The sequence below is a fragment of the Eumetopias jubatus genome, unplaced genomic scaffold, assembly GCF_037043125.1.
Source record: "Eumetopias jubatus isolate StellerSeaLion01/CBP00866 unplaced genomic scaffold, mEumJub1_p1.0 scaffold_17, whole genome shotgun sequence".
NCBI classification, from domain to species: Eukaryota; Metazoa; Chordata; class Mammalia; order Carnivora; family Otariidae; genus Eumetopias; species Eumetopias jubatus.
Window position 1 is genome coordinate 67,692,282 of NW_028274823.1, and position 27,616 is coordinate 67,719,897.

At 38.8% G+C, this 27,616-nt stretch overlaps 1 protein-coding gene across 1 annotated transcript; it reads left to right on the plus strand.

Annotated features, from left to right (window-relative positions):
• The first annotated feature begins 222 nt into the window (after positions 1-222).
• On the plus strand, positions 223-27,200 carry SLC16A9 (solute carrier family 16 member 9). The gene is made up of 5 exons (XM_028123997.1): positions 223-418; positions 12,000-12,143; positions 23,034-23,129; positions 25,610-26,527; positions 26,941-27,200. Exons 1-5 carry the CDS (start codon positions 223-225, stop codon positions 27,117-27,119), a joined length of 1,533 nt encoding a protein of 510 aa, XP_027979798.1. The 3' UTR covers positions 27,120-27,200.
• The last annotated feature ends 416 nt before the right edge of the window (positions 27,201-27,616 follow it).

Consider the following 27,616-nt stretch of genomic DNA (forward strand, 5'->3'; position numbering starts at 1 on the left):
TGTATTCTTTACTCAAATCATCAGTAAAAAATTTAAAGTTGATGTCAGTGATATTTTATGCTTTTCCATGTGTAATTTTAGAGAAGCTTTTTATGACTTAATTTAGGAGGAGATATTTTTAATCCAAAATACTGTGCCCTACTATACTCTAAATATGCTTTTCTTTCCTTTTTGTTTTTGCTTAGGACCTACGGAGGAACACCTCTTTGATCTTACCTTACAATGGAATTTAAAAAGTCACCTGATGGTGGATGGGGCTGGGTGATTGTACTTGTCTCCTTTTTCACTCAGTTTTTGTGTTACGGATCTCCGTTGGCTGTTGGAGTCTTGTACATAGAATGGCTGGACTCCTTTGGTGAAGGGAAAGGAAGAACAGCCTGGGTTGGATCCCTTGCAAGTGGAGTTGGCTTGCTTGCAAGTAAGTGGATAAATTAATGCTTCTCCTCACTCCTTTATCATTTAATTAGATTTGTTGCATCACCAACACTGTGCAAGGCATAGGAGGATATTTTTTTTAAGTATAACATATTTCCCTGCTTTCATTGAGATTGTAGTACCCTTTCACTATAATAAATCTATGTGAAAATACAGGGTTCCATAAGATCTTCATTCATCTCTTTATCCATTTATTTGCTGTTATGTGCCAGTCAGTGTACTAGATGTACTAGACTTTTTTTATAAAAAAAGATGGAGAGTACACACTGTTCCTGCCCTTAAAGGACTCACAGTTTAGTGAGAGACACACATACTTCCATGAGTACAAATGACACATGGACATGAGGGCATAGATCTAGGTGTGTCCAGTGAATGCTGGTGACCAAAGGGCCACATGATGTCAGGCAGTCGTAAGCAGTTCCTGTATGATTCAAAATTACTCCTCTGCGATTTAGGTACACTGCGATCAAATTGTATGAACATCATTTGTGTCCCCTTCATAAGAGAAGTGTGACATGGCAAGGGGTAGTCCCATCTCACAATGGCGATTCTATTCAGAATTCTAATGCAGTGTTATGCATGACAGATGTGATGTATTTTGTCTCCAAGAGAGATGTTCTTCATAAACATTTATATATGATGTAATAGTGATTCCTATCATCTTTAGAAAGAACAGTAGGTTTTCATTTACCTTTAAAGGATGAAAATCAGATGGCACTTCAGTTTCTGAAGTAATAGTTTGAACTCTGCAGCAGTATTTAATGATCACGTAATTTACTTGGAACTATTGAAGCACAGGTATGCTAAGATGGTTTGGCGTCAGTTGCCCTGGAGTCTCTTCCTATGTGCTATGAAGTTGACATGGTTCATTGAGCAAATCACAATCTCTGTTCTATGGGAATATACAGAGAAAATAAGGACATTGAATGTGGTGATTTGTAAGGTACTTTTCAGCTCTGAAATGATTTCATGAAAACAAAATGCACTAGCCATACCTTCATTTGAACATATTGTCTTTCCTGATCACTAAAGGGGACTTCTTAAAACAAAACATAAACATTTGCTTCCAATTAATGTATTACCTTGTTAAATTAAAAGCAAGACTTGAAAAACAATGCTGGATCATCTGGTCATGCCAGATAAGATAACCAAACATAACTAAATAAATGAAAATAATACTGTCATTATGAACTCAAGAGAAACAGGAAGAGTTTGCTCAAGATTTGTTTGAAAGAGTTTTTCAAAATGCAGATTGTTTGCAAAGTATAAATGGATGATAACTGATATATTAATATAGGGGTTTGCAGGTATTGATTTCTAGAAAATGATCTGGTATGAAGAGGACAGAATTTTTTAATGTTCTCCAATTGGTCACCATTTCTATTAGCAAATACTAAGTTACTTTTTCTTTTAAAGATTTTATTTATTTATTTGACAGAGACACAGCAAGAGAGGGAACACAAGCAGGGAGAGTGAGAGAGGGACTTGATCCCAGGACCCTGCGGGACTTGATCCCAGGACCCTGGGATCATGACCTGAGCCAAAGGCAGACACTTAATAACTGAGCCACCCAGGCACCCCGCAAATACTAAGTTAAACAGAAATGTCATTACCTCATCTTCCAGCAAGGGTCAGGGATAATGGAAATGATATCTCAGTTAGCACATACTCAGAGAACAAGTTTTTTCACTAAGTCTGTCCAGGTAGGAGTTGAGAGTTCAGAGAAGCTGAGAGCTCCTTCGGATGGGTGGGGCCCTGGTGGTCAGAACTCAGGCTGAGATTCTGAAACTGAACTGCAGCTCTGCACTTTCTCCAAGCTCCCACTGCTTCAAGGGCCATGAGCGGCCCCCTTACCTTGTAGGCAGGACCAGCTATGTAATTTGCAGGACCCACTGCAAAATAAAAATACAAGGCCCTTTGTTAAAAATTAAGAATTTCAAGACAGCAACAGCAGAGCGGTAAATCAAGGGCTTGGCCATTGTAAGAGCTGAGCTTTGTGCAGCCACAGTGGTCTCAAGGCCACGAAACCAGCCCTGCATGGAGGGGTTACAGAAATAGAACATCCCTCCAAAGGTCAGGGGAGAAAACAAGTACTGGGGGGAGAATTGAGTTGAAGCCAAATGCTAGTTCAAGTCCTGGCACTAAGATTATTTAGCTGAGTTACCTTGTATAAGTCCCACTTAACTTCAGGGTCATCAGCTAGACGAGGAGGCACTTGGATCAGCTAATCATACCCTTTGACGGTGAACATAGAATAAAGAGACCAAGGGTTTGAGAGTGAGGGAGTGGTAGGAAAGAAATGATGGCTGAAGAGCTACCGCCGATAGGTGTGTGTGTGCGCACAGGTGTGAGCACTTTAGTCTGTGTCTGCTGAACATGTGTGATATTGGCCTCCCCTGGCTCTTCAGAGCATAAATTAAAGGACAAGTCCTGGAAACCATGATAATGAAGTATTAGCAAGAGGTGTCTAGTAGTGTGTGAACCATGTCAGCCCTTTGTTGACAACTTTGTTCTACAGAGAAATAAACAAATTAATACTACCTTGGAAATGGGAAAAGTATAGCTCGTGTTGGTAACCCAAATGGTTATCATCAGCACCTCCTCCTGAACCAGGAAGGTAGCTAGAATCATCTACAGAAACAGTTAAGCATGTAAAAGCCACTATTCGACCCTCAGACATTCTAATTCAGTCAGTCTATAATGGGGTCCACATATGTGAATTTTTGTAAGCCCAAAAAGTGATTTTCAGTTGGGAACTACCACTGGCTTAAGCCCTCTTGACTTAGATTTTAACCTTGCACTTTTTGATGATTCTCCAATGTATGATTTGCTTTGACTTTGTAAAGGGAGCTACTGTAGGTTTCTGCTTGGTTGTAGCATTGCTCATGCTATGTAAAAGATGAAAAAGAGTGTCCACTGACTCTGATTCTGGTGAAAAAAACACATACATGGACATCTTTGCGTCTTTTTGATAAAATATAATGTATACATATGTGTATACAGATTCATACATTTTTTGATAAAGATGGGCTTTATATACATACATACATATGTGTGTGTGTGTGTGTGTATTTGCTCTCTCTTTTTTTTTAAAGATTTTATTTATTTATTTGACAGAGAGAGCACAAGCAGGGGAAGCAGGGGCAGAGGGAGAGGGAGAAGCAGACTGCTCCCTGCTGAGCAGGGAGCCCGATTCAGGGCTTGATCCGAGGACCCCGGGATCATGACCTGAACCAAAGGCAGATGCTTAACCAACTGAGCCACCCAGGTGCCCCTGTATTTGCTCTTAAATTCAGGAGTATATATGAATTACTCAAGCTTGTCTAAAAAGGCAATTGCCTACCTATCAGTGCAGTGGGGTGAGGATGGGGAGTGGTTCTGGGCGTCTTCATTTTAATTAACTCCCCAGATGTAGGCAGGCCATATTATATCTGAGAAACAGGAGTTATTGTCTTTACCCAGTTTTGTCCAGAGAAAACATAGTAGGTGTCATCCTCAGTTCTGTGATCCAATGCCTGGAGCTTTATAACTGAGCAAGGCAGAGAAGAATAAGTACATTTGCCAAGCAACATCTATATTCTACAGTTCTTGTGCTTGTCCCATACGTTCACTAAGCGCCCCTCATATGCCTGTCTCAATACCATCCACTTTCACTTACTTGATCTTAATTGATCCTCACAACATTGCACTGAGGTAGGCATTATTGTCCTTAAATTTTAGTGCCCAAGATGCCCACATGAAGATGCAGCCCAAGATAAAGCACATTCTCTAGGAGGAATAGTGGCACCTGTTCAGCCTTTTTCTTCATCTTTAAATTGGGGACAATAAAAGTACTATCTTATATGATTGTTGTGTAAAATAATTGAGATGGTGCTTGGTATATGGCAGGTGCTCAACATATATTAGCTATTAGAGGACAAGAATCAGCTACAAATAAAATTACTTTTCCAAGCAGTTCCAACCAAACTGTGGAAGGTGCAAAAGAAAGGGACCCTTCAGAATGAGAGAAAAAGATATTTCTGGGGTGATGGGCTAGAGGGAGAACTGGAACTTTGGTAAGATTGTGCCTGAACATCTCAAATTTAAAGGTCTACCCCTTTTCTCTGGCAAACCTAGACTTGGACAGAAGCTCACAGTAGCACATCCGAATAATGCAAGACATGCACTTTTTTACTTTCTTTATCATCTTTTTCATTCCTTCTCTTTGAAACTTGAATAATCGAGGAGAAAATACTTCTTCCTCTCATCTGAATTATTTGCTTGTCCAGATGATCCTTGGGATGAATAAAGCTGAGAATTTGGGTTATACATAGTAAATGAGCTCGCCTCCATTACACACATCCATAGAGTCTCCTCCATGCTCAGGATTCCAAGACAGAAGACATCGCCTGTGCTTATAAGGGATTTTAGTTTCAGGGAAGAGACAGAAAAAAGGCTTACTGACAATTTGAGGCTTCAAAAGTGCAAGGGCAAAGCAATGTCTGGAGTTTTACAGAGATGGGTTGTGAGGTGCGCCAGATGGGAGGATGGGCTGTGCATGGTGGGCCATCAGGGAGCAGGCCATCCACACGGAGTCCCTCCATGCCAAGGCCTGCAGCCTGCACCTCGGGATGCATTCTGGTAGAGTAAATCTGGCTGCAGAAGGAGGCATTGCATTGGGAGATGTGATGGTCAATGTCCACCTGGTAGGCTACATTCCCCCGTTAGTCAAACACCAGTGTAGGTGTTGCTGTAAAGGTATTTAATTTTTTAATTTTTTTTAAGATTTTATTTATTTTTTTGACAGAGAGAGACACAGTGAGAGAGGGAACACAAGCAGGGGGAGGGGCAGAGGGAGAACAGGCTTCCCGCTGAGCAGGGAGCCCGATGTGGGGCTCGATCCCAGGACCCCAGGATCATGACCTGAGCCAAAGGCAGACGCTTAACGACTGAGCCACCCAGGCGCCCTGCTGTAAAGGCATTTTATAGTTGTGCTCAAAGTCCGTCATCAATGGACTTTAAGTAAGGGAGATTATCCTAGATAATTTAGGTGAATTTGATTCAATCCATTTAAAAAGACTTAAGAGCAGAAATGAACTTTCCCAGAAGAAGAAATTCTATCTTCAGTTGTAGCTTCAGCCTGTGCCAGAGAGTTTCAAGCTGCCCTTCCTGATGGCCGGCCCTATGGGTTTTGTACTTGCCTAGCCAGGTCTCACAGTTGCATAAGCCAGTTCCTTGCAATAAATCTCTTAACACATATCTTCTGGTTCTGTTTCTCTGGTTGAAACGTGACTGATACTGGAGGGAGGGAACTGAACTCAAGGGCTGTTCGTGGCCCTGCATTGTTTTTGGATGAGCTAAAACACTTTTCAGTGAAACGTCATTCTTCAAATTCAAGAAGGGCGGGGCCATTTTTCAGACAACAGAGTTGCTGAAACAGCAGGGAGACCTTTTGTTCTCTATTTTTGTACTCTAAGCAGATTCAACAGTCTCTCCTCTCCTTTTCTCCTTAATTCCTCCAAAGGTCTGCAAACTGATAATGAATCAATAAATCCACCCTCAGGTTAATATGGTGAGTCACTAGAGCCAGCTGGGCATGTTGAATGAGTTGTGAGGGTTGGCAGAGTTGCATTTGAGGATATCTGGATGATTTTACTCCCAAGCACTGTTAACTCCTTCAAGTAGGACTGAATTTCTGCCTCTTACCAGGATTCTGTTGCATTGGCCAGTTCCCAGGATGCTAGGCATTTCCAGGATTGGTGAGAATAACTCTGGGTTTTGCTTCAGCTTTCCGTACTCTCTATAGATCAGCAAACCAACCAACAAGCAAAGCAGTCAGTATGCCCGAGATCAAGGATTTGAGTGGGTTTGGCTCCTTAGTGCCTTTCTCTTCCTTTAGGGAGATGAACTTGAAATTCTGGTCTCGGCAGGAGGAAGGGGTGAGAAACCTACAAGAGTTGCTGGGCTCCCTGCATTGTGGGTAGAGGGGTAAGACTCTCATGGCCCAGTCATCTGCTTTGTTAGGAAATACTTGCTGTGCTGCAGGCATACAACCTGGTTACTGCTCTATTTTTTTTTTTCTCCTCACTGTACTGTCAGCCTACTTACTGCTTCAGTACAGTAGGCCTGGCCATCCTACCACTCTTGGGATTCTGAAACTTTTTAGGAGAAATAAGTGCATGGAAGTTTATTTGTTTCCCAAAAGGCATGATTTCTTTCTCAAAGCTATCTTATAATAATGATAAATTGGAAAACCACATTATGTTTCCATTTCCTCCATTTAGAATTTTCATCTCTTTTATATATAATCATACTTTAGGGCCCAGTTCAAGGCTCAGTTGTTTTGGCCCATGGTGCTCTCCTTTTTCTGAAATCCCCCACACATGATTTGAGCTTTTCTTTTGGGGCCTCTTGTCTGTGACCTTGGATTTTAATTGAACTCTTGTGTGTTTATTTGGTCTTCTGATTTAGCTCTTGGATTGTGTGTCGTTCTCTCTGTGTCTTCAACCATGGTATGGGACTCCAGTGCCACGCTGTCCAGCAAAGTGGCCACCAGCCACATGTGGCTCTTGAGCACTTGAAATGTGGCTAGTTCAAGTTGAGATGTGCTAGAAGTGTAACAAAATCACACTGGATTTCATAGCCTTACTCCAAAACAAAAGACTATAAAATGTCTCATTAATGATATTGAAATGTTGAAATGCTAATGTTTTAGATGTATTGAGTCAGATAAAATGTATTACTAAAATTAATTTTACTTCTTTTTATTTTTCTAAGGTGCCTACTTAGGGAGGTTAGAATTCCATATGTGGCTCACATGTGTGACTCCTTGTATTTCTATTGTGCAGTATTGCTCTAGTGGACATCTGCTAAATAGTGAAGGAATGACAGTGATCAAATATTTAGTTTTTTGGGCGCCTGGGTGGCTCAGATGGTTAAGCGTCTGCCTTCGGCTCAGGTCATGATCCCGGGGTCCTGGGATCGAGTCCCGCATCGGGCTCCCTGCTCCTTGGGAGCCTGCTTCTCCCTCTGCTTCTCTCTCTCTCTCTCTCCCCCTCTGTCTCTCATGAATAAATAAATAAAATCTTAAAAAAAAAATATTTAGTTTTTTGTTTGATGAATGCAGACCTAAATATAATGTTACCAACGTACTTTAAAATTTTAAGAAGTGTATTCTTCCTCCATGCTAATTTGAACAGCCAGCGAAAATTTAGCTCTCTTATTTCTTCCTAAATCACCCTGAGGGATGAAGGAAACAATTTCATCACCTACTTGTAGATCTTTCTGACTTCCTTATAACGACTCATTCTTGTCATTTTCTTCATTCACCCGTGATCATAACAAAACACTTTTTCAGTTAGGATTTTCATTTTCATCTCCCTTTTTATTCCCTTTATTGGCTGAAAATTACCTCAATCAATCTGATTTGCGGATGGCTATTAACAAATTATTTTATATTTTTTGTTTCATTTTGCACTTACGAGGTTGCAGTACTCACAGTGCCATCCTTATCTTCCTTACTTCCTGTGCTCCGCACTCTGGTTTGTAGGGCTATTCGCTAATATACAGGTTCTTACATTTTTTGAGTGAATGTGTTCCCATTGTACCAAAAGTGTTGCTGGGAGAACAGAGTATCTTGTAAGAGCCCTGAATACCATACGCTGGGAAGGAGAGAGCTGTCCCCCTCCTGGCGCCCCACCCTGCCATCCTCCGGCCTTAAACCATTCTGAGCCAGCTGCCAGCTCTACTACTGAACATTTAGCCAAGCACTTTCGGTTCAACCAGCTCGTCAACTTTCATCTCCCAGATGGAATGTAGTAATAGTAATAATGGCTCCCAAACACCAATAGACATACAATTTTAGTTTCAAGAAACATTTTCACTGAAGGCGAAATGAATATAAAGGCACTGATCCTCTGTGTGTGTGTATTAGGTTCCCACTATCTTCTTTTTATCTTACATTTTATTCTCAAATGATGTATCCTTCTATTTCCTTATTAAAAGATTCCTTCTTCCTCTTAAATGAAATGGCAGCGACAATGGATGGTGGTTACATTTAAAAGATGACTTTACTTGTTAAAATAAAAAGATGATGAAGCTTTCTTCTTCCTTTTTTCTAAAGTTTTACAGCTTTCCATAAGTGGAATCGCTGGCTCATATTATGAGTTAACTAACTTTTGTTCCAAAGGCTCCTTCTGCAAAGTGCAAGACCTGAAACATTATAAGAAATCTCCCCTGAGAGTCATCCTTTCATTCAGTTTATCTCTTGAAACTAGTCCAGCACTGAGGAGTACTCTATGGTTTCTCATCTTGGGAAACTTGCCTGCTATTAGCAAGAGCTAAGCATGTAAATGTGTCATGTCTTGCAGATGTGACTTAATGGTCAATTCCAGTTATACTTCACCCTGATTGTTATTGATGAAATATGGGGCTACTGTGGTTTAAGTCTATGTAAATAGAATCTAGAAATACTCTAGTTTTAAGGATGAGAATAAAATAAATTGCTCTGAACTTTTAAACACCAAAATGATATGAATGTTACATTTTCATCTGCCATCGATTCATAGAACTACTTAAGCTGTAAGGTATTAACAAAAGTACATTGGTGTTCTCTACTAGTATTTTGATTTTTAGGAAAAAATTAAGGTGTCAGTTGAAATACTTCTCAGTTGGGAAGAATGCTAAGCTGACTTTGGCCTTAGCCTTGTCATTGGTTGGCTATGGATTCTTGGTCAAATTACAGGATCTTTCTGAGTTCCAGTTTTATCATTTTAAAAATGAGGTGTTTGGACTCTTTCCAAGGCCTCTTTCAGCTCTAAAATTCTGTTTTAAATCTCTGACATCAAGATTTTTTCTAAGTAAACAGAAGATGGCAGTATGAAACTAGAGAAATTTTTAAAAAGTTTTCAATTTACTGTTTTGTCAAAGAATTTTTGCTCATTTCTTTCCTGAGCTTAATGTTTTTCAAATAATCATGTATTAGACCAAAATGATTTATGAACTTATCACATAGTTGATAATAATTATGTACTTATTAGCATGTAATATTTACAGTGTAATTGTACATGCTATGAAAATTATTACCCTTCATCCACACCCCTAGCTTCCCATACTCTGCATCTCCTTGTGAAGTTATCATGCATTAAGGAGCATAGATTTAAAGTCCTACTTTGAGGATGGTACTTGAAACTTTTCAGGTATGCCAATAATAATCATCTCTGTGTTTTAATTCCATTGTGCTTGTTAAATTTGTTGACACGGACTCTCAATGTCAATGTCAATGTTTGGTAAACAACACAGAAGGATCATGCTTTTATGATGTCACACATCCATTTATGAAATTTGACCCTTCAAATCATTTCTATTTTTGAAGTGTCTAAGTATTTCTCATTGGGTATACAGATAGCTCAACTATGGATGATAAGTTTGGTCTTTCAAATGGATTTTCCTTTTAAAACACTGGCACAGATTATTCCCCTTTGTTTATCATATAAATATATCAGTCTCCTCTTCTGAACTGGCTCACATAGAAGGCCTGAAATGTCAGGGGCCAGTTCATGACCAGGGAGAAACGTGGGAGAGCTGTACGTGTTTGAGAGCTGTGTGGTATCTCAGTGGTCACATCCTGCCTAAGTAGGCACTTGAGAGATTCTCTGGTATTGGCAGGAATGTTGGACTTGGAGTGGCCAGATCCTGGCTCTATCACTTATAAACAGTGTAACTCATTTCTCTGTTTGAGGTTACTGAACGAAAGATATACACAGAAAAGTGTGCATATTCTGAGCACAGCTTGATGAACTTTTCACAAACCAAATTACACCCATGTAATAATGTGAATATTCACATCAAGAAACAGAACATTGGTAGTACCCTAGAAGTGGGGCCATGCTCCCTTCTGGTTATAACTCCCTACCCATTACCAAAGATAACCATTATCCTGACTTCTAATCATAGATCAATTTTGCTTGTGTTTGTACTTTCTATAATTGCAATTATGCAACTTATTTTTTCTTGTGTTGAGTGTCTTTCACACCACATATGTTTATGAGATACTTCTGCATGTGTAGCTGCAGATCATTCATTCTCATTGCCATATAATAGTCCATTGTATGACTATACCAGAATTCACTTATGTTTTCTATTGCTGATGAACATCTGGGTTTCTAGGCTACTATACATAGTTCTGCTGTGAACATTATATACTTTTGGTACAGGTATTTCTATTGAGTGTATACATAGAAGCAGAATTTCTGGGCTATACCATGTGCCATGTTCAGCTTTAGGAGACAAGACCAGCAGTTTATGAGGGTTCCGATTGCTTCCTATCCTTGCTAACACTTACTGTTGTCTATCTTTAGCCATCCTGGTGATTGCACTTTTTAAAAATTGGGAATAATAATTTGTACCTTGAAAGGTTGTTGTCAACTTAATTCAGATGTGTTTCTCTTTGCTTTCAAATCCTGGGCTCTTTCTTCTGCCATGGGCTTGGACAATGTCTCTGAGCTTCAGTTTCCTTCCATGTAAATAGACTAATGGGCTGAATAGTCCTTAATGTCCTTTCATTTCTGATAAGCTTAGCTCTGTAGTTGTAGGTGCTTTCTAGGTACACGGCTAGTGGGAAAGAATTTCACTATCACTTAAGTCCCATTACTTATCCATAGTTATCCATGTTGCCCACTTATCCATAGCACAGATCCAGGCAGTGTCACTGTTACCTGTTACTCAACAGTGTACTTCTTCCCACAAATTCCAGGTTGCACATAGAATGTAGGACAGTGGTACTGACAGATTCATACCGGAACAGGTGGGGTGCTTCTCCATTTGGCCTCACCTGCCAGAATATTCTCTAGGAAATGAATAACCACCCCCCCATCCCTCTATAGGGTCATATTGATGATTGCCCTTGTGCTGGAAAGGAGCGCTGGGTAGGAAAAAATGCATGGAACATGCAGGAGGCAAAATCCTCAGCATAGTATGATGGTTAAGATGCTGGGCTCAGGACTCAGACTGCCTGGGTTTTCACTTCTTCCTCTGTTACTACTCTGGTGGCAGCTGCCATTGTCATCACTGAAGAGCTGGCATTGACTGGGAATTTCCTTGTGTCAGGCCTTGGAATCAGCTTGACGTCTGTGCTCTCATTTGTCCTCACGGCAACCCTATGAGGTGGTACTATTATTACAGTCATCAGATGAGGAAACTGAGGCACAGAGAGATCAGAAAAGTTTCCTGAGATCAAATTGCCAGCAAGTAGTAGAGCTCCACTTTGAATAAGGTCAGACTCCAGAACGCCATTTCTTAACTATGTGGCCTTATCATCCAGAAACTTTAATTTCCTTATCAAAAAATGAGGTGAACAATAGTATCTACCTTCCTGGGCTGCAGTGAGATTAAAATGAAATGTGATTGTTTATATGAAGTATCTCACAGAGTGTCCAGCACATAGTAAATACACAGTAGATGTTTATTGTTAGTGTTGTTATTGTATGATGGAAAGAATCATTTTTTAAATTTATGATGGGATGGATCCTATGATTGTGGGAAGGAGGTTACTGTTGAATAAGTGAAGGTTTCATTTATTATTTTAGGTCCTGTCTGCAGCCTCTGTGTCTCCTCTTTTGGAGCAAGACCTGTGACAATCTTCAGTGGCTTCATGGTAGCTGGAGGCCTGATGTTGAGCAGTTTTGCCCCCAATATCTACTTTCTGTTTTTTTCCTATGGCATTGTTGTAGGTAAGAAACCTGGTCACTGTAATTTTTCTAAGCTTCAAGAGTTAGACATCATTTTACCAATGTCAGCTTTATTATTCAGTTAATATATGGCATGAAAATGATAAAAAATAATTTACTTTCAATGACCACTTCACCAAAAATTACTGCCTTAGTAACATGTCCACCCAATGAATCCAAATATTTGAAAGGATAAATATGTTTTACCAATGCACATTATGTTCTCTTGCAAGGCACAAGAAGGTTTTTCATTTCAGCACTACACAAAAAAGGCAAAGAGAGAGGGGGGAGCATGAGACTGATAGCACTTCTCACTGACTTAGGAAGTGGTCCCTTTCATATGGCCCGTTAGGCAGGGCTCTGTTGAGTTGTGTTCTAAACATCCTGTGCTCCCAGGGCCCACAGCACAAAGTCACAGCAGAAGTAAAAAGTAGATTTTAAAACACATAATTGTTATTATTATTATTTTAAGATAAGGCAAGAGTGAAGAAAAACTGAGTGGTGGGGATAATTGATGATCCTGATTACAGGAGAGAAAAAGCAGAGGGCTCCGGGCCTGAGAGGACAGTTTTGGGGCAGATGCCTTTGTGATATATTATACTAATTGTATTCAACGTTCAACATCATCAGACTAGTCCTAGGGGCTGTTGGTAGAGAATTTGAAAAAGATGATTGCAGCTGTCAAAGTTTTTCTTAGTGTCTGAAAGAACCTAATTTTGTTGACTAGTGATATTCTCTTTTTTACTTGGGACTGTTTCCTGAAGAATACATAATAGAAATAAGAACAGCTAATATGCACTGAGTACTTCCTATGTGCTTGGCTCTGTGCTGAATTCTTTATCTGACCTCAGTTAATCTTCACAAGAACTCACATTACAGAGAGGGAAAGTGAAGCTCAGAGAAGGGAAATTACTAACTGAAGCTATATAAGTAGGAGATTTGGGGTTGAATCCACTCAGTCTGACACCAGGTCCTGACCTCTTTCACATTTTTGTAACTCTTTTCGGTGCTTTTTGAACCCTTGAAGTCTATTTTAAATTTAACTACATAGTCTAATACTGCTGAGACCTGAATCCCATGTTAGTTCTTTGAGAACATGCAGTACATTTTTGGGATTTTATATTTCCTGTAGTGTTTAATACAGTTTTGGATTGTGGGTACAAATACATTAATCTCTTGTGTAAAATTTGAGAGTCTCCACTGAATGATCATTTTGCATTATTGTCTAAAGTCATAAAAATAAAAATGTAGGTATCTGTGTTTATGCATGAATATTGGATTATTCCTTTTAGGACAAATCCCTTTTTACATAGAAAATTGAACCATTATGCCATTGATACGATTTGGGCATTTCCCCCAAACTCTGGACTACACATTTAAAGTTTCATGGGATTTTCCTCTTCCACATGGTTTCAAGGTTAATTTAGGCATACAAAGTTGTTACTGACTTAAAAATTGATGAGCAGTGAGTGATACCATAGCATTTGCATTACCTGTAGATAAAAATAAATTTTTAAGAAGAAAAAATTGGCTTGCAATGTCTAAGAGTTATATACATTTGATTGTGTTGGAAGAATACCTAAGGATATATAGAAAGAAAAAGATAACATTAAGTAACTCCCATAACTAAATGTCAATTTCTGCAGCAATGGAGGGAGTTTTATCAACCTATGAAGTTATTTTGTGATTTGGCTTAAGTTGCTGGAATCTTCTGAGAACTAACTGTGCCCCCCCCCCGCCCCCACCACCTCCATGAATCCACGATTTTCAGTTAAGATAGGACTTGAGATTGGTCTTGGCTGGTTCTGGTGTTATAGGGCTTCCACTTGGCTTTCTCCACTATGGTAACTCTTACCCCAATGGCCAAGGAACAATGTAGAGGGTTACACCCACAACCATGAATGGGTGAGCCAATGAAATATCAGGAACTTGGACGGGTCCATGGACTCAATGGATCCATTGTGAGCCACACCTGGGCCATGATCCTGTATATTACCTGGCCCCCATATGACCGCATTCTAAAGGAAGGCCACATAAATGCTTGAGGCCCCTAGTTAACCTTGGCAGCTCATGTTTTGCGTCCACCTAGACTCAAAAGGTATCCCACTTTCCCAAGTGCACAAGTACCTATATAAATGGCCATAGTTACCTTTGGGGAAGCATTTAAGGTATTGTTATCTACACACTTGTCATAGAGTTTATTGTAATGTCCTTCCTCCTGGAATCCTGGTCTTTCCTTCACTTAATGATTCTGGGTCAGAAAATAGGCTCAGGTTTGAAGACTCTGATTTGGCAATAGGTTCTGAATCCCTGCAACTAAGTAGCAATTGTCAGCTCGTGGAGAGAGTGCTGGGTTTAAGGTCAGGAGAAGGAGATTCTGTGAGCCTGAACAAGCTTGAGGACAAATGGCTGTCCCTTATCTGTGAAGGCAGGCTGGGAAACCTACCTCACACAGGTTTTGTGAAGACCAAATAAAGTCAAGTGACATATAAATAAAAATAAGACAAATAAAAGAATTGAGTTGGATTTCAATTAATAAAAAGATCGTTCTCCCTGGTAATTATTGGGGCCTTGTTAACTACTCCTAGCCAGCAGATAATTAATTCTTATTACCATGTTTGACGTCTTTATGTTTCTTTCTTTCTTTTTTTTCATCGGTAGGCTCATAGTCCAGGGCTTATTGAATATTTCTGGGATAAATAAATGAGATGATACTGAACAGTGATACTTCCATTCTATCATCATTTAGAATAGCCAGTTGAAAAGGAAGTGACAGGAAATTATTACGGTCTACACTCATTTTCCTTTTTGTATTGAGTCCCTTAGAAAAAAATAAGAAAGAGTCACTTTAATGATAATATTAATTGAGCACCAGTTCTGTGCAGAATTGTATACTGAGCATTTTCATTTGCCTAGGATGAACTAGATGGTCTCTTAAGAGGGACAGTATGTGGAGGGAAGGAGCAAACACCAAGAGGCAGGCTCTGGGGTCCAACCATGTGGGTTAACCTTATGTTATTCACTTGCCAGGTGTGGTGACTCCAGGCAAGTTACTTAGCTTCTATTTTCTCATTTTTAAAACTGAATGTAATAATGACATCCACTTTCGGGTTTTGTGAATTGAGGAGGTAATGCAATAAATATTAGTTAGCACAACCGTTAATATTAGTTTTGTGACCTTGGAAAATTATTTAATCTCTCTGAACTTCTCTTTTTTTTATTGAATGACTGCACAAGGCTATTGTGCCTATTTGTGAGAAGCACAGGAGGTGTTTCATACATCCCTTCCCTTAAATTCCTTTCTGTACACTTAGTTCAAGACCACAGCAGCAGTTTTTTGCTCCCGAGGAAGCTTTATGGAATCAGCAATATTTGTATAACAGCTTAAGAAGATAGAAAAAGAAATTAAAGCTTTTTCATATGTTTAATTATAATACAAAATATCAAAAAGGATACCAAAGTGTATCAATGGGCATAATTCTGTTTGACCACTTAATTGATGTTTTACAAAGGATCATCTTGAAAATATGATGTTCTCTTGTTCAGTTTTTATAGCTAACATAAAAAGGCCATTTCCCCCTTCTCAAGTGACTGCAAGCCGCACTGCCAAACCTGGGTATTCAGGCTTCTATTTTCTCAATTACTTTACTAAACCAAGAAAAAGAAAGTGGGGTGCAAGGTGGGGGTGGGAAATATGTGCTAAATGAGTTGCTCAAGTGTCTCCCTAATAATTTCTTTTTGCTTTTCTGAAAAGCGTAACTCAAAATCAATGTCTTTTGTCTCTTTTCCTCAGAGTATATTGTTTTTTAGCTACCTAGTTAGTATTTTCTTACTATTCCTTCTTGGTCTTTGGAAAAATTCAGTTTTCTCTTCCTTCGTTTTCATGGTAATATCTGCGTATGTAGTGAATCTGCTCAGCTTATTGAGATCGGGGAGGGAAAAGACCATGTTTGCAGACAGTCTGATTCTCCTGCTCAATTACGGCAAATGAGATCAAGGTCATTTCCTGAAGGTCATTTTAGCAGTTAGAGTTTTATAAGCCTTTTTGTTTTGTTTTGTTTTTAATGGTTATATCATTAAAAATAGTCCTTTTATCCCTCACGGATGCTCAGTTGTAATAAGGAACTATGATTTTCTAATTAGTCTGAGGCTGTTATCGACATAATGCCATAATACTCAGGTAAAAAGTTGGTTAATGGTTATTTTTTAGAACTTGCTATATTCCAGGCACAGATACTGAATCTTTTACATTTTTTTTTAAAGATTTTATTTATTTAGTGCCAGAGAGAGCGAGAGAGCACAAACAGGGGGAACAGCAGAGGGAGAGGGAGAAGCAGGCTCCCTGCCAAGCGGGGAGCCCGATGCTGGGCTCCATCCCAGGATCCCGGGATCATGACCTGAGCTGAAGGCAGATGCTCAACCATCTGAGCCACCCAGGCGCCCCAATCTTTTACATTTTTTATGTCTTTTAATCTTTACAGCTATCTCGTGAGATTGTTTTAAAGATAAAGAAACTAAGAAATAGAGTTTAAGTAAATTCTCAAGTCCCCCAAGTCGCCCAGCCAGTGAGAGATAGAGCTGGGATTTGAATCCAAGCCTGCCTGATTGCCAAGCCTGTGCTCATAACTAGTCAATGACATGTTCAGAATATTCATGCTCAGCTACAAAAGTCAGAGACAGTTTATTAAAAACACTAGCCAATCGCTTGCACTTTTAAACTCTTCATGCAGATGTTTGAAGCCAGCAGCATAAAAGTACCTGCATTTGGATATGCTAAACTTATTTATCTTTTTTGGTGCCTTAAGTTACCTTCCCACAGTTTCATTTCTAGAAGTAGGTATTTCTGGAACGCTATATGTAATTTCTTATCCTAACCTTTGGTCAGGATAATAAATCATCTTGGCTCAACTATTCTAAGAGGTGGTTCAAATACTTGCTTTAAAACATACAGAAGGGGAATTCTCCCAAATAACTGAGACAGGTCCCCACACTACAGTGACCACTGTCCTGGTTTGCCCAGGACTAATGGGTTTTCTAGGATATGAGACTTCTAGTAGCCAAACCGGGGATGTCCTGGGCACTGGCCCTCCCCCCGACCGCCACACAGTATCTGGATTCTGTAGCCTCACCATATTGCTTCTTAAGATTGCCATGTTAAAATGTACTATTACTAAAATGTTTCCTTTTCATAAAAGTAATACTGCAGGGAGAAGTTTTCATATATAAATGTTGGGGCTTGATATATATCTATTCAGTTACACGCAAAAATGTGTATATGATGGAAGGCTATTTAAAAAAATTCATAGACATTTTCAAAAATACATACACAATTTCAGATGTTATATTGCTCGTCTTCCTAAAACAGATCAGACTTCCACTTTTCATGCTTTTATTCACATGCTGGTTCTTTAGAAATGCTTGCTTTATTTATTCTAAATTTGAAGCATTTTATAATATCAGAGGGTTTTACTTCAGTTATATTTTCTTCTCTTAACTCTCTTATCAGTTTAATTGATCTAGGTATTTTTTTAGTTTATAGATAAGGATTGAGAAAAATGAGAAAATGAGGAAGTTTAGTGTGATTTGCCCAAAGCGTCATCCTATAATGCATAGAAGTAGCAAATTAGTTCTATCTTTTTTCAAACCATATAATTCTGTCTTCCTACTGATGTTATCCTAGTAAATTAATTATTGTGAAAGAAAAAAATCTTTAATATTTTTTGAGCTAAGATTTAGTTTCCGGCTAAAGTAAAAAGTAAAAAAAATTCAGTATCATTGAAGTGGGGAACAGATATAAAGAAATTATTTAAAAATACATGTACACACACATACATACAGAGTGATTGTGTTTGTTATATGTATAGAGACACAGATAGGAAGAGAAAAGATGCAAAAACTCAAATGAGGTTTATGGGAAAAGGTAGTAGACTAACTTCTGTGGGGAGTTCATTCAACAGATTTTAGAAACACTCTGTGCCAGGCTCAGACCTGGAACCAGGATACTTGGATGAATAAGGCACAGCCTACCTTCAGATGGCTCATTGTCTAGTTGGGGGAATAAACTTGTAAATTTGCAACTTGTAGCACAGCAAAATAAGTGCAATAATAAAATGAAACCAACATTCCGTGCTGGTGTAGTATGTACCTGTGGGGGAGGGGGTGCTGAAACAGATTTCATGCAGGAGTTCATGCTTGAGCTGAGTCTGGAAAGACAGGTAGGATGCAGTCAGGTAGGCATGGGTTTCGAAGGGGAGTGAGGAGCGGTGGAAGGAGGACACTACAGGAGCTCAAATGGTATGATAGACCGTGGATAAGAGTGTTTTTACAGATATTTGTTTAAGGACCGCAGAAGTCATGTGGATAGGTGCAAATACCTCAAAGCATGGTGTGCACGAAAGGCCGGATGACAAAATGTTTTTATACGGACTTGACTGTAGGAGTGTGACATAATGAGAATTGTATGACAGCAGCTTAGAAGGTAGATTGATGGAAAAAGAAAAAAAAAAAGAAGACAGATTGGTGGGAAAAGTACTGGAGGCTCGAGACAGTGATCAGGAAGGCAGAATTCATCTCAGAAAAGATGAGGTGGTGAACGGAGCCAGGGTGGGGCAGAGAGAGAGGGAGGTTAATAATTTAGGTAGTGGGTGTACTAAAGAGCTTCTGTCTGGTTTGGTGGGAAGAGATGAGGGAAAAGAGGCCTCTGAACTTGTGGTCTTGCCCAGAGGTGTGTGCAATGGAACATAAGGTGTGGAAAGGAAATGTCAGAACATGTAAATAAATTTAGCTTTTACCTATCTAAGTAAAGGAAAACAATAATATTTTACTAATGTTTTTGCTTTGAATTGCTAGTAATATAGGTATTTAGTTTAAAAACTATACTGCAGGCTGATGCTCAGAATTTTTTTCACTGATAGGAGTCTGATTAAAAATGATTGGAGACCAAGGGATGCTTTAAGACAGTGGTTTCCAAACTTTATAGTCTTGGGACCCTTTACACTCTTTTATATAGGACCCCAAGGAACTTTTGAATATATGGATTATACTTATAGATATTTATTCTGTTAAAATTAACTGTATTAAAAGCTGAAAAATTTGAAAATATTTGGTTAGTAATTCATTTAAAGATAATAACAAACCCAGTACATGACAACATAAATAATGAACTTATTATGAAGAATAACTCTATTTTCTAAAAGAAAAACAATTTATGGAAAAGAGCTGCATTATTTCACAGTTTTGCAAATCTCTTCAGTGTTTGGCTTCTTAGAAGACTTCTGGATTCTCATACCGGCTCCATACGCAGTCTGTTGCAATCTGTTTTTTTGATTGAAGTGTATGAGGTAAATATTGTCACACACAAAGATGTAGTTGGAAAAGGGAGGAGTTTTTAACAGCCTTTTCATGTAATTGTAGATATTCTTCTTTGATACTATACCAAAACTTGATGTGTGATGATTTTCCAATGTTAATTATAATATGAAACCTGGTACCACATCAATATACTTTTCACACTCTGTTATATTAAACCCAATTATTTATTCTGCACTTTGCTTTTTCTTTTTTTCATTTCTTTTTTTTAATTTATTATTATAATACCTAACCTTTATTTTTTCAAATTTTTATTTAAATTCTGGTTAGTGAACGTACAGTGCAATATTGGTTTCTGGAGTAGAATTCAGTGATTCATCACTTACATACAACAGCCAGTGCTCATCACAAGTGCCCTACCCATCACCCATCTAGCCCTCCTCCACACACCTCCTTCTATCAACCCTCAGTTTGTTCTCTAGAGTTAAGAGTCTCTTATGGCTTGTTTTCCTCTCTCCATTTTTTTCTTTTCCCCCTTCCCATATGTTCATCTGTTTACTTTCTTAAATTCCACGTATGAGTGAGATCATATGGCATTTGTCTTTCTCTGACTGACTTATTTCACTTAGCATAATACTCTCTAGCTCCATCTACATCGTGGCAAATGACATATTCTGCACTTTGAATAGATCTTCATTCAAGCCTGATTTTGTAATATCATGAATTGGTTATTTGAAAAATATTGGTTCACTGAGTTATGAAAGAACTTATAAATATTGTTAAATTTCATTATACAACATCAAAAATCACTTTTGTTACTATCACCAACAGACTCATCAGAAAACCTTTATATATTAGGAAGCTGGCCAAATTCATGGTCATGGATACAAGTTTTCTAGAATTCTATTTTTTTCTGGAATATTTGGATTTTATCATTGGTAACAATTTTTGCCAGTTGTCTCCCTTCTTAGTTTGTTTTCAAAAAGATGTCTGCCAAATACCCAAGTCTGAGTAACCATAGTTTGTCTGTATTCTTTTACATACAAACAGGGTTACACAGGAGGAGAGGGGCTATTTGAGCTGGCTACTAAAACAATTGCATAAGGGCTTTTCCTTGTAACAACTGTTGTCATCCAAATGAAGCATTTTAAAAAAAATTTTGTTTGTTTTTATTGTGAGTAGGTGGTTATGTAGCATAACTTGATACCAAAGTTTGGTACCAATACCTTGATTTGTGCTAAGGCCTTTGTGGTTTTACTCACCATCTCTTTTGCTCCCTCAGTGTAAATGTAAACATGGTGAAAAAAAAGCAGAGATCATGTTAGTGTTACAGTAGTCCCCCATTACCCATGGGAGATACAGTCCAAGACCACCAATGAATGTCTGAACATGCATAGTAATGAACCCTATGTTTTCTCCTATATGTACACACTTATGATAAAGTTTAATTTATAAATTAGGCACAGTAAGAGATTAACAACAATTGTTAATAATAAAATAGAACAATTATAACAATATACTGTAACAAAAGTTACGTGAAGTGGTCTCTCTCTCAGACTACCTTGTTGTACTGTACTCACCCTTCTTGTGATGATGTGAGATGGTAAAATGCCTGAGTGATGAGACAAAGTGAGGTGAATGACGTAGGTGCTGTGACCTAACGTTAGGCTACTACTGACCTTCGAACCATATGTCAGGAGGATCATCTGCTTCTGGACTGCAGTTGACTGCAAGTAACTGAAACGATGGAAGGCAAAACTGCAGATAAGTGGGAGACTAGTTAAGACTATGAGGAAAATAGTTGTGACTTTATGGACTCTAGGAAAGATCTTGGAGATTCTAGGGAACCCTCTGTAATAACTTCCAGTTTAAGGTCAGCCTGATACAGATGTAGGAAGGCATCATGCTAACTTTTTCAAAAATTTAAGGAGAAAACATTTCAAGTTTCTGTGACATCAAAAAAAAGTGAAATAAACTTAATGGCCTTGAAATAATTCTTAAAAATGCCTTTTTTTGGTCTCAGACTAAAAGTTTAAAAATTGTTTCAACTTTTCTGACATTGACATTTAGCAATCCGAAATGTCTTTTTTTTTCTTGTCTCTAATGCCTAACATTTGACAGAGCCCTGACAACCAAATCACAGAAAAGGAAATTCATTCACCCTCCAAAGGCTTTCTGATGTATAGTCTCAGCTAAGGGTGCCATTTTTTGGTTTTGAAATTGATTGTTTAAAAACAGTTTTATTTTATATCTTGAAGTGTCCTATATACACATAGTAACTGTATAAATCAATCCAACTCATGTTTTAGTTGATGAGATATTTTTTCCCCTTAAATCATATAAAAAGGGCACTTTACTTTAAAAAAGTTTGCTTAAAGTGTAATTGTTTTAGTCTATCTCATTTCTTTAAGAAGACTTTTTATGGAATCACAGATGATCCTCTGGGTCTTAAGTTGTTTAAAATGTTAATTTCTTAAAATAGTTATGCAGTATATTTGCGAAGCCCATGTATTCTTTCTAATCATAGTTTAGGTACCAATTAAAAGTAATGAAAATGATCTTAACTCATTTAATGGACCACGGTTAAAATCCAGTTTTTTAAACTATGGCTATGTGTTTGTTATAGAATGATCCTCAAGAGCAGATAATATTGCAGAGGAAAGGCAAAAAGCCATGAGTTAGAAGCCAGAGGAAAATTTTATGAAAAACAAAGTGGGTTTATCAGGTGCTAAATAGGAAAGAAAAGATTTAAGCTAATAAACAAAAGCCTTGGAGAAGATCTGGAGATAAATATTGTTCTTGGTTCTCAAGAAAGGGAAATTTAGTAATGTACCTTTTTTTAATTATAAAAGAATTTCAATCTACAGAAAAATAGAGAATCATATAGCAAATAGCTGTATGTTCCACTTAAACTTAACAGTTGTTAATATTTTATTGTATTTGCTTCCTTTTTTTTGCATAGATATTTTAAGCTAAATTAAAGACATTTTACTCCTAAATAGGGTAGTTTGCATCTCCGAAAGAAAGAAACTTACAAATATATATTTTACTGTGATGGGATGATCTGAGAACCCCAGAGGACCTGTGGGGGGGTCTTTGTCTTGTAGACTGGGGTGTGCAAACTATAACTTCTCACAAAATAGCTTGGACCAGTGAAAGGAACTTTCTCAAATTGTTTAGAGCACTTTGAGGAGGAAGGGACACTGAGTTCAGGGCAAGGACTTGGAAGAGAGACAGAAAGGGCACGTTTGATTAAATTTTACTATTTGGTGACTTAACCATTTTCTTTATCTGCCCGTAATGTCTTGATTTAAATTTGCATTATTCATTCATGCTTCAGAAATTGGACTTTTTTTTTTTTTTACTTGAGCCCAACCTTAGGATGGATGTGGAGTAAGAACTGAGCCTACCCAAATATGTTCATTGGAGCTGCACACCTGACATCTAAAGGACCCAGGAATCCATGCTCTGAAGAGTTCTGGCCAGTCAGAAACAGAACGGCTTACTGGAGATATTTAGTCTTTTTTGTTTTTGCATTGAAGTACTATAGTCTGTCTTATTTATGCAATGTCTTCTTATGTTTAGGACTCGGATGTGGTTTATTATACACGGCAACAGTGACCATTACGTGCCAGTATTTTGACAGCCACCGAGGCCTTGCCCTTGGCCTGATTTCAACAGGTACATTTTCAAAATAAGTATAGCATTGTCACTATCCAGCCTTCTAATCAAAGTCAAAAGTTACCAAACACAGATGTTTAACCAACCACTTCCCAGCTCCCACTTAGGGAGCACAAGTTTTTACTCTAGCCCAAGAAGGAAATGTTATTTTCCACTGTGAATAAGGGTGTAGCTTCCAGAAAATCCTAGGATACATATATGAAAAATCTGGGGCATTTGATGACCAATATAATAAAGGAAAGAAAAGCTTATGGGCCCAGTCGAGTGAGTCATAAGCTGGTGAGAGCTTTACTAAAGAAGCAGAGTGCACTTATGTGAGGCACCTTCTCTCTGGGAGAGGTAGGAGAAATGCCAGGAAAGTGGGGACCCCAGGGCTCCGTCAGGAAGCTTGATGCCGACATTTCACCATCTCCATTTACTGCTAAGTGTACAGTTTTTTCTCAAGTCCTGATTTATGAATGCATCTCCCTGGCCATGTGCATATCCACATGACAGCTGTTGACTCTTGTTCTTCCTTTAATAATCAGGAGATAATCATTGCGGGGAAATGTAAATAAAAAAGCCTCCTGGACTTCCTCTGATGTTTTAAAGTGGCATTGCACTTTTCAGATGGATTTTTTCCTAAGCTGTTTAGGGAACTTATCAAAATTTTCTGTGGCCAATATTTTATGAGTTTGCTTAGGAGACAGAGATGTCAAGTTGCGTAAAAGTTGTACGTTTACATACGCTACTTACTCGTTAATGAGCCCGTAGTCCTGGGAGGTCAGATTTCCAGAGAAACCGAGTAAGTTCAATGATCTTTCTGGCAGCAGAATCCAAACTAATGTTTTATTCCTGAGGCCAACCCAGTGGCAACAAAGTGATTCCAGATTGAATTAAATGGAGCGGGATATTTACCAAAGGTGGTAAAAGGAAGCATTGCCAGGTGAGAAATGTGAATCATGGTCTAAGAGGAGACAAGACAGGGCCAGAGTCTGAGGACACGGCTAGGCTGAGGCAGAACTGGGAGAAGAAATAGCAAAAACAGAAGACAGAGAACCCAAAGCAGTTGGAATTTTGTTCAAAGAACCTTACAGGATCTCCTGCAGGTGTGGGAGAAAGCGTGAGGGTAGGCATGAGCTTAAAGGACAATAGGACTTACCTGCACTCTGTTTTTGTGAGGCATTGTAATGTAGCAACAAGCCCAGACCCCGGACCCAGAAGAGCTGGTTTTGAATCCTACCTGTGTCACTCACTTGCTGTCTGGTGACAGACAAGTTATCTAACCGTTCTGTTCAGTTAACTGTTGAGTTAAGCCTCAGTTTTCTGAACTGTAAAATGGGGATAATAGTACTCATCACATCAAGTTATTGGGAATATTAAAGGAACATATGTGTAAGGCACATAGCAAGGGCTCTAAAACATGGAGTATTGTAATTATGACCTAGGTTTCCCATAATGTCCAAATTCATGTATGCTGACGATGCCAGAAATTGTATGCTGTATGCTTTCACTCGGTCTAGAAAGGAGGGCATAAGGGCCTGGGCTATGGCACACTGAAGTAAAAATGGATCGACTCTGGACAGTTAAGATTTGGCAGAATTAAGGAGTTTTTAGTTTCAACTCACAGGGAGCTCAGTGAGGCAAAATTAGGTAGAATCATGGATCTACTTAGTCCTTTTGGGCTGTGATAACAAAGTGCCATAGACTAGGTGGCTTATCTACAACAGAAATGTATGTCTCTGTTCTGGAGCCTGGGAATCCGACATCAGTATGCTGGCATGGTGGGGTTCTGGTGTCAGACCTCTTCCAGGCTGCAGATTGCCACTTTCTTGCTGTTTCCTCACATGGTGGAAGGGGAGGGGGTCTCTCAGGGGTCTCTTTGATATGGGTGCTAATCCCATTCATGAGTACTCCATGGGCTCATGACCTCATCACTCCCCAAAGGCCCCACTTCCTAATACCATCATGTTAGAGGTTAGGATTTCAACATATGAATTGGGGTGGGGGCACAGACATTCAGCCTATAGCATCCACATTCAGTGAAAGATGACAAGCAAAACAAAACTCACAGCAGAATTTTTTAAAAATTGAAAAGAAACCAAAAATCAAAATATGTGAAATATTGTGACCTCACTGAAAAAAAGGAACTTGGGCATGAAACAAAGATTTTTGGTAAGTGATCTTGTTCCATGGTGAACAGGGGTTGTTAACTAATGTCCACAGGCCAGATCTGGTCTACTGCCTGTTTTTGGAGAGCTCATGAGCTAAGAATGATTTTTACATTTTTGTATAGTTAATACAAAAATCAGAATAAGGATGTTCTAGGGCATATGAAAATTATGTGCAATTAAAAATTCAATGTCCATAGATAAAGGTTTATTGGAATATAATCCTGCTCCTTCCTTTACCAGTCTTATTTGGCCGATATTAATAATGGTTGTTCTGAGAGTCCCAAATTATAAGAGATTAAGATTGAACAGCTCCCATTTCCTTTTTAGGTTCAAGTGTTGGACTTTTTATCTATGCTGCTTTGCAGAGGTTGCTGATTGAGTTCTATGGGCTGGATGGATGCCTGCTGATTGTGGGTGCCTTAGCTTTAAATATATTAGCCTGTGGCAGCCTGATGAGACCCCTCGAGTCTTCTGATTGCCCTTTGCCTGAAAAAACAGCTCTGGAAAGTGGACCAGCTCGATACTCCATTTACAGTGAGAAAGAAAAGGACCTGGAAGAGAACACAAACATTCTTGGAAAGAGCTATGGTGCTGAGGAAACATGCAAGAGCACCTTGGCCAGTGGTGGCCGCAAACAGGAGAGTCTACTTCTTAAAAACCCAGCAACAGTGGCGCATGCAAAAGAGGCTGAAACGTACAAAAAGAAAGTTGCAGAACAGACATATTTTTGCAAACAGCTTGCCAAGAGGAAGTGGCAATTATATAAAGACTACTGTGGAGAAACTGTGGCTCTTTTTAAAAACAAAGTATTCTCAGCCCTCTTCATTGCTATCTTCCTGTTTGACATCGGGGGATTTCCGCCTTCTTTACTTATGGAAGATGTGGCAAGAAGTTCAAATGTGAAAGAAGAAGAGCTTATTATGCCTCTCATTTCCATTATTGGTATTATGACAGCAGTGGGTAAACTCCTTTTAGGGATACTGGCTGACTTCAAGTGGATTAATACCTTATATCTTTACGTAGCTACCTTAGTAATCATGGGCCTGGCCTTGTGTGCAATTCCATTTGCCAAAAGTTATGTCACATTGGCAATACTTTCTGGGATTCTAGGGTTTCTGACTGGTAATTGGTCCATCTTCCCATATGTGACCACAAAGACTGTGGGAATTGAAAAATTAGCCCATGCCTATGGGATATTAATGTTCTTTGCTGGACTTGGAAATAGCCTTGGACCACCAATTGTTGGTAAGATGTTCCTTAAAGTCAGTCTATTTTCCTGTTCTTCTTTGTAACATCCCTGGATATAGAAATCCAGATTGTAATAGTAGCACAGATTAGCACAAAATAAATCTGCATAAATGTCTCCTGGTAATGATTTATTCATAATCACTTTGATATAGTTGAAAAGGCCAGTATACTTGCTCAGGGATTTGTGTTCATTTTTTATTTGGGAGAAACTCAAAATGCCTGTTTATCGTTGTCCAAATTATTTGGGAGGTTCTTCTCTGCGGACTCCCAGTAGTCCGCTCTAGAGTACATGGGGTAATTAATATATATCCCGATCCTTACTGTATCAAAGATTGATGAAATTAATGGAGGATGGGCTTCCCCTTCATACGATTTCTATCAAATTCACTTATTTCTTACTGTCTTTGCAGGTTGGTTTTATGACTGGACCCAGACCTATGACACTGCGTTTTATTTCAGTGGCTTCTGTGTCCTGCTGGGAGGCTTCATCCTGCTGCTGACCGCCTTGCCCTCCTGCAACACATGCAACAAGCTGCTGCCCAAGCCGGCTCCATCAACCTTTCTGTACAAAGTTACCTCTAATGTTTAGAGGAATATTGGAAGGCACTACAGACTTTTCTCATAGCAAAATTTCACTGTGGCTGACTCTGAATGAAAATTTTTTTTTTTAACAAATCCTATTCTCTATGTACTGTATATGTAGCTTCTATCTCCTGTATATATTTTTCTCCTTTTTTTTCTTTTTCCAAGAAGTGGGACTCATTACTCATGAGTTCTTGATGATGTAAAAATTTTGGCCTACCTCGGAAGGCTTTCTCTGTGTAAAGAAATATAATTTCTCTGTAGGCTCCATTAGTTCCACTGCAAGGCACCTAGAGGGGGCTCTTTTATTTTAAACCCGATGCAGGCAGCATGATGAGCTATATGTGAAGGCCACTAGGGACTAAATCGCTCTCTTCTCTATGTTAGACTGGCTGGTACATGAAAACAGTTACTAAAATGGCATTAAGAATTGCAGTGGAGCAAGCCGATCTTTTTTTTTTCAAAGATATTTTGAATTACAGTCACTAGTTTTCACTATTTGAT

Excerpts from the sequence above, each read along its gene's own strand:
- SLC16A9 (XM_028123997.1), top strand. The coding sequence starts at position 223 with ATGGAATTTAAAAAGTCACCTGATGGTGGATGGGGCTGGGTGATTGTA. Across the intron at positions 419-11,999 it reads TGGAGTTGGCTTGCTTGCAA|GTCCTGTCTGCAGCCTCTGT; the intron begins GTAAGTGGATAA and ends TTATTATTTTAG. Across the intron at positions 12,144-23,033 it reads TTCCTATGGCATTGTTGTAG|GACTCGGATGTGGTTTATTA; the intron begins GTAAGAAACCTG and ends TCTTATGTTTAG.